This window comes from Mus caroli, chromosome 2, assembly GCF_900094665.2.
Source record: "Mus caroli chromosome 2, CAROLI_EIJ_v1.1, whole genome shotgun sequence".
Lineage (NCBI taxonomy): Eukaryota > Metazoa > Chordata > Mammalia > Rodentia > Muridae > Mus > Mus caroli.
Window position 1 is genome coordinate 34,518,561 of NC_034571.1, and position 7,651 is coordinate 34,526,211.

At 42.4% G+C, this 7,651-nt stretch overlaps 1 protein-coding gene across 1 annotated transcript in view; it reads right to left on the bottom strand.

Annotated features, from left to right (window-relative positions):
• The window catches only part of Psmb7 (proteasome subunit beta 7), a 58,936-nt gene extending 52,084 nt beyond the window's left edge, over positions 1 to 6,852 (bottom strand). The window contains exons 1-4 of the mRNA XM_021157097.2: positions 6,750 to 6,852; positions 6,267 to 6,360; positions 5,043 to 5,140; positions 2,902 to 3,042 (exon numbers count right to left, since the gene is read on the bottom strand). Coding sequence (XP_021012756.1) covers positions 2,902 to 3,042; positions 5,043 to 5,140; positions 6,267 to 6,360; positions 6,750 to 6,811 — 395 coding nt within the window. The 5' untranslated portion in view covers positions 6,812 to 6,852. The remainder of the gene's footprint in view (positions 1 to 2,901; positions 3,043 to 5,042; positions 5,141 to 6,266; positions 6,361 to 6,749) is intronic.
• Between the last annotated feature and the right edge of the window lie 799 nt (positions 6,853 to 7,651).

A 7,651-nucleotide genomic window follows, 5' to 3' on the forward strand; every position in this document is an offset into this window, starting at 1 on the left:
AGGGCTATACAGAGAAACCCTGTCTCGAAAAACCAAAAAAAGAAGTGTAAGACAGAACTGGAGAAATGTCTTAATTTAGGAGTGCTTGATACTTACCGAGGACCTGAGCTAAGTTCTCAGTATCCACAACAGGTGACTCACAGCTGCTCAGAGATCCAGTGCCCTCCTTGGCCTCTGTGCAAGAGTGTGTGTGTGTGTGTGTGTGTGTGTGTGTGTGTGTGTGCACGCACTCACAAACACAAAAATCTTTTTAAAAAAACATAATAGGACCCAACAAAGTCACAGCTGGCAGATCTTGACCCAAAGTGAAATGCAAACTCTTTCTCCCTAACCCACTCTCACTTTATGTAATTCACCCAAAAATGTCACCACATGTGAAGGACAATACTATCTTGGTTTAAATTTTTTAATTAAAATTTTTTTCTCAAAACATTATATAACTTTAACTCCAGGCATGGTAAATGTCAGCACTTGAGAGCAGAGGCAGTAGATCTCTGTAAGTTCAAGGCCAGTCAGATCTACACAGCAGGTTCCAGGTAAACTAGAGATTCAGTGAGACCCTATCTCACAACGTAAGTAAATAGATAACCTTTATAAACTGTACTAAATAAAAATGAAGCACTGGAGAGGAAAAAAAAGAGCAACTACAGAATTCTTAAACCATATTAGAGAGATTAAATATTTGCTAATTTTCTTTGAAATTTTCCTTAAAAACAAATGTAAAAATTGTTTGTATGCAATAGGCCATATGGTCCACCAGGGGGAGCTTTATATTTAAAATTAAGATCTATAATTTTTTTTTTAATCAGTGTCATAAATGATGAGTTGGTTTCATGCTGTAACTGCAGCATTTACTTGGTAGTAATAATTCCCCTGCGTTAGCATGATGGCCTCATGTACAGAGTGCTGAGCAGCAGAGGAGAGATTAAGGCTCGAGCTTAGAGTCTCTCATCTGTACAGTGGGAACTAACTCTTTAACCTCCCTGCACAGACACACTGAGAATGCAGAGCGATCCCAGAGGACAAGGGCAACACACCACAGCAAAGCAAAGGCTATGACAAATACACTCCAACTCAAAGGTGACACTGACACAAAAATCCCTAAAAGTTATCACATTATTCTCCTACTTTCATTCTAACTTTTAAAAACAGGACAGAAATCTCCCAATCTATAATTATTGGCAATATTTTGTTTTAAATGCCACCTGACCTATATACACCTCTTTAAGCCAGTGAGCTCACAATATTCATAGACACAGGTGTCTGATGCTCACTCCTCACATAAGGAAAGGAGGAGTATGCTAAGGGTAAGGCAGGTCTCAGGAAGAAAAGTGGGCACCATTTTCCACTGTAACAGACTCGAGGGCTGATCTTGGTGATCCACACGCCTGGGAAGAGGGATTCTCAACTAAAGGCCTAAGGGCACTTCTCTTCATTACTACTTATGGAAGAGGGCCCAGTACAGCACTGGCAGTGCTATTCCTACGCATGTGGTTCTGAACTATACTAAAAAAAATCTAGCCAGGCGGTGATGACACACACCTTTAATCCCAGCACCTACAGGGCACAGGCAGGTGGATCTCTGAATTTGAGGCCACCCTGGTCTATAGAGCTAGTTCCAGGACAGCCGGGGCCACTGAGAGAAATCCTGTACAGGGGAAAAGAATTTAGCTAAGAAAGTCAGAGGGAGCAAGCCAGTAAGTAAACAGTGTTCCTCTGTGGTTTCTGTCAGGGTCTTGACATGAGTTCTTGCCTTGGTTCCCCCAGAAGATGGACTGTAACCTGTAAGATGAATGAAGTAAACCCTTTCCTTTCCAAGTTGTTTTCAGTAAGGATATTTATCACAGCAAACTAGAAAAATACTGCTTCTCACTTATATAGAACACATGAGAAAACCAACTTAAGATTTTATAACATCAAAACCTCTACAAACATAAAGTACTATTAATGGGAAAAAAAACCCCACAAAACTCGTATGAACTCTGTGTGGGAGTTATCACAGAATAAAGTTCGGAAACCTGTTTATGTATGCATGTATATGCAAATATATTGCATATGTATATGAATATATGTATGTGTAATATATATTCATGTGTGCAGGTGTGTGTGTGTGTGTGTAAAAAAGGTGTGCAGCACCACTACCTGGCTTTGTTTCTTTTAAACAGGACACAGTAACAGCCCTTAACTCAGAGTTAAAGGAAAACATGAAACAGTGCATAGAACACTTTGGTCTGCAAGGCCAAGAAAGAGAGGCAGGCTGGTAAAAATTAATATTATTTTACCCACTTTACCTACTAATACATGACTATAAGCCACTTCTCATTGTATTGCTATTTTCTTGCTAAAAAGGGAAAAAAAGAAAGAGTTGTGTTAGCTGGGCAGTGGTGGCCTTTAATCCCAGCACTCAGGAGGAGGCAGAGGCAGGTAGAACTCTGAAAGTTTGAGGCCAGCCTGGACTTCAGAGGTAGTTCTATTCCAGCCAAGCTACACAGAGAAACCCTGTCTTGAAAAACAAAAACGAACAAACAAATGAAACAAAACACAGTTGTGTTTAAATGGTAGAGAAATGAGTAGGATTTACAAGACAACTCAAAGTACTATTTTACTGTAAGCAAATGTGGTCCTATCCAGTAATATCTCTCTGCTACAAGAAATTACTACACTGGCCACAATTCAGGGCAAATCATCCCCATGATACATCAGACCATACAATCCATTTCATTATCAAATGCTTTAAAAATTAAAAATAGCTTTCTAATTGATTTCTGATAAATATGTTCTTCTGAATATTTTTTCCCTAGTTTCCAGGCATCTTCATGCTAAAAATCTAAGGTTTAAAAAAAGAAAGAAAGAAAAAAGAAGGAAAGAGATTATACAGAAGTCCACACCCTGGAACCTTACCTAAAAAGCATCTGCTTCAACATCCGATTAGCTGTAACAACTCTCGGGAGGCGGCCAGTGGTGAGAGAGTGGAGTTCCAAGTTGGAAGAAATAAGCTGGGTTGTCATGTCTGTGTCTGCAGCTGTCCCAGCACCACAGCAACTGAAACATACCACAAAAACATTCAATTACCAGAAAGATCAATCAGAAGTAGAGCCCCTTGGCTAACTCCACAAGGTTCAAGTACAGGTGTTCTGAGTAGTCTGCAATGGAATTTCTGTCTAACCAGCCTTAACGGTAAAATGAAGACACACAACTAATTACATAAAAACATATTCGCTATGGTACAATGGGACATTTCAATTAATCCATTTCTCTGCACCAGACAGAGTGTATGTCTTAGGCCTATTACAAGGACATCCAAATTGTACAAAAGAAGGCAGTGTGTTAAAGTCTTACAATCCAATATTGACACTAGACAGTATTGATTTATTATTTCAGAACTAAGTAAAGGAAATATGGGAAGTGAAAATTATAATATACCATAAAATAACAGAGGTACAATAGGGCATGGGAAGATAGAGAACAAAGCAGTTAGTTCCTTTTTCCTTGTCTTTACAGCATGTGTGTGTGTGTGTGTGTGTGTGTGTGTGTGTGTGTGTGTGTGTGTTTGACACACACTGGTACCATGGAAGCATGTGGCGGTCAGAGAACATCTTCCAGAATTTGGTTCTGTCCTTCTAGGTAGATCCTGAGGATCCAACTCAAGTCGGGCTTGGTGGCAGCCTGCTGCACCACCTCACCAGCCCTGAAGAGGATGAACTCTGAGTGGTAATGCAAGGGGTTTTTGTTTGGTTTGGTTTTTTTGAGCTGGCTTTGGAAGAACAGAAACAGTCTAAAAGTAAAAAGGAGAAAAAAGTGTTTTTACTTTGTTTTTTAAATCTTATTTGTCTGTATGTGCATTAGGTGAGAGTATGCATACATCTGTGTGGGATACTCTTAGGAACCCCTAAAAGGGCACTGGATCCCCTGGAACTAGAATTACAGGTGTTTGTGAACAGCCTGAATGAGTGCTGGGGTCCAAACTCTGTCCGTATGCTTGAGCATGAGTCTGGGAACCCAGGAAGTGCTCTCTTCCCCTGGGAAGGGTGTTTCTAACTGGAGCCACTGGCATAAGCGAAGGAGAAACAGCTCATGCTTAAGAGGAACAGGAATAAGAACACGAGAGAAAGAAAGTGGTGGAACATAAGCTGCCTGAGGGGTCGTACAAGGTCTCAAATACCACACCAGAGTTTCAATTTTACCTTCTAGGTAGTAATATAGAAACACAATGTCTCTCAAAAAGCTTTTAAAGAGGAAAGGGGCATGACTGGCTCTGTGTTATACACAGGAAGTATGGCAGAAGAGTGAACATTAGTAAAGAAACCAGAAGCAGACAAATTCTAAAAGATAGTCTCTGACCTTCACATGCTTTCGTGGCACAAGTGTGTGACACACACACACACACTCACAAACACACATGCTGTAAAGACAAGCAAAAAGGAACTAACTGCTTTGTTCTCTATCTTCCCATGCCTACTGTACCTCTGTTATTTTATGGTATATTATAATTTTCTCTTCCATTTTTTCTTTACTCACTTCTGAAATAATAAATCAAGCCTATCTAGCTAAAACATTCAGCTGAGAAAAAAAAAAGAACCCAAATGAAGGTCACAGCAGAGAAGAAACCAGGAGGGAACGGATTCAAGAGGCATATGGGAAGCAGAGGACTCAACCATGAGGAGGAGTACAGGTGACAAGTTATGTCTTAAGCTATTTGTTTGACACAGATTCTCATTTACCCTAGATTAGCCTCAAATTCACTATATAGCCAAGGATGACCTTGAACTCCTGACCTTCCTGCTTCCACCTCCCCAGTGCTCAAATCACAGGCTTCACCACCACTCCCATCTCCTGCAGTGATGATGACAGAGCCTAGGATTCTGTGCACACTACATAAACACTCTACCAGCTGACATACATCCCAGCCCAAAAAACACATCTAAGAGAGTTAAAAAAAAGTCTCAACAGCAAGCACGTTGCAGAGAGGATATGGTAATGGTCCATTTTTAGTTCCAACATGCCAGAAGATTTCAGAGTAGTTCAATTTCAACAATACTTACTAAATATTAGGAGATATGAAGTGAATTTTTGAACAGTTTTTGTCAGCAACAACCATCCCTTCAGTTGCTCTTGTGTCTGCTCCAAGAACTATGCCATCCTATTTTTAGAGAAAAAGGGTTTTCAACAATTTATATACATAAGATAGTATTTAAGAAAAACAATCTTGGCCATTCTCTGTTCCCAGGATTCCATATCCCCAGTCAAAATTCCTACCAAAACTATTGTCCTACATTGTTAGCACATCCTTAATAAATGTCAATGGCTAAATCCTGAGGTGATTAAGACTCATTTCCATCTTCAATCAAGAAATTCAGCAATTCAGTAAATTCCTTTCAAATCACAGAGCTGAACTGGAAAGAAAAAAATGTGGAATGAAGACCCACAATCTTTCCAATAAAATAGCCACCAACAAAATATTTCCAACAAGATAGGTCAGCAAGTAAAATACACTAGTCAGGCAAGCCTGGAAAACTGACCTCCATTGCAAGAAAGCCACATGAAGCTCAGAATGGACTCCACCAAGTTGTTCTCTGACGCCTACACTTGCCCCATAGCAGATGTAGAAGCACATACACAGAGAAAATTTAGGAAACAGTCACCTCTATTAGTTTTTGAAATGTGTCTCTCTTCATCCCACTAACAACATTAATGGCTAGCCTTTAATGATCTTTACAGTTTATTTCAGGATTTATCTCCATTTGATGGATAGAGATTTAACTCTGTGAAAAAGGCTGAGGGCAGAGTGGCTTGCCTTTAATCACTTACTCCCAACGTTCCGGAAGCAGGTAAATTTCTAGTTTAAAGCAGCCTGATCTACATAGTATGTTCCAGGACAATCGGGACTATATAATGTGACCCTGTCTCAAAATGGGAGGCGGGGAAGGGGTGCGGGGAGACTAAACTGCCCAAGCAGTTCACTAGAAACAGTATGGAAGCATTAAACATCTTAAACAAACCAATTAATGCCAAATTTTGTGCTTTCCCATTGTTGCATCCTGCTTCCTAGAGTACCTTAGGAAAAGCCAAATTGCCCTCCTGTGTAAAACTTCAAAATGAGTAAATACAAACTATTTAACATGTAAAACCTCCTGATCAAGGCATTCCCTAATAAGAGCCGGTTTTCATGATGCACTCTTGACAGTTCTAGCTGGAAGCTTGAGTCCAAGTGGTCTAACTACGGATAACAGGTCAGTTACCCCTACAGTCGGCCTGTCTAGGCTTACCTTGTACACCACTCCCGCGATGGTAGTGCCAGTTTTCCGAGCTTTCGGAAGCTTGAACCCCTTTTTTGCGAAATCAGCTTCCAAGACAGCATTCCTAAGGGAAGGCACAGAAATCAAGTGTTAGAGGGCAAGACCACTGGCGAGAACAGTGGGTGCTTAGGAAGGAACTCAGTTTGCTTCCACTCCGGTGTGATCACTCTATTCTCCCATTATCAGCACCATCGGCGAGGAATTACAGATCGGGGCGGTGACCCAATCCCCCCAAAGCCACAGGAAGGTCCAAATCCTTACACACTGGCAAGGGGAGAGGGCCGCGCCGGCCTCAGAAGCAGCCCACGCTGGGGCCCGATTTCCTGAGTCACACGGCCGCCGGCACCATCCCCTCGCTCGCCTCACTCCCCCGACCCAGGCCGCAGCCCAGTTCCGATCCGGCGTACAGAGCTCCCACTCGGGTCCCCATCGCGCCCCCGGGCATGAACACACCTGCGGCAATTATCAAAAGAAAAGCCTCCGGTCGGTGGCCGAAACACCGACACAGCCGCCATCTTCCCAAGAAAGTGTTTCCGGGCCGAGGGCGGAGCGACCAAAAAGAACTTAGCACTTCCGGCGCCGCGAGAGACCGGGACGAGAGGGCGGGGCAAACTTCGAACTGGCGCTCTTGGACGTAGAGTTCTTGAGTTCCCTCTTCCTAGAGAGGCTTGGATCTTTGAAGTATTTTTGCCTCAAGTCCTGGGAAGGGGAAACTGACCATCAGCCGAAGGGATGGAATTTGTTAAATCAGATAATAAAATTCCCCCAATAACCAAATCTCCTGACGCTCAGACCAGATCTGTTTCTGTGGTTAAACTAGAATCCGGCGTGTTTCAGGGACATCCACACACCCCAGGTCCCAGGCAAAGCCGCTGAGCAAATCCCTTCCAACTCCCTTATTTCCTCTTGTTAGTGTGTAGCGGAGCTTTCACCTTCCTCAGAAAGGAAAACAGACACATGGAAAGACGTTTCATGCCCTGAGTCACGAGGGCAAGGCAACCCCAAGCCCCCAGTGAGACACTGCTTTGGACTGGAGTCGGACAGAGAAAAACTCTCTGTGACAGGTGGGAATGTAAAATGGTCATCTGCTCCGGAAAACGAACTGGATCTTAAACCAAAATTATCACTGTCATACCTACCCAGAAGAACTGAAAAGCTAAGTTCACAGATGCTTCTAGGCAAATGAGCATAGCAACCAGGTACCTAACAGGCAAATCGGGAAACAGCACAAATGCCCATTGACGGATGAATGAGTAAACAAAATGTGGAATATCAGCACAGTGGAATAGTATTAGGCCGTAAAAGGGATGTGGTAATCATGTTCACATGCCTGTGGGTGCGTGTGGGTGTATGGT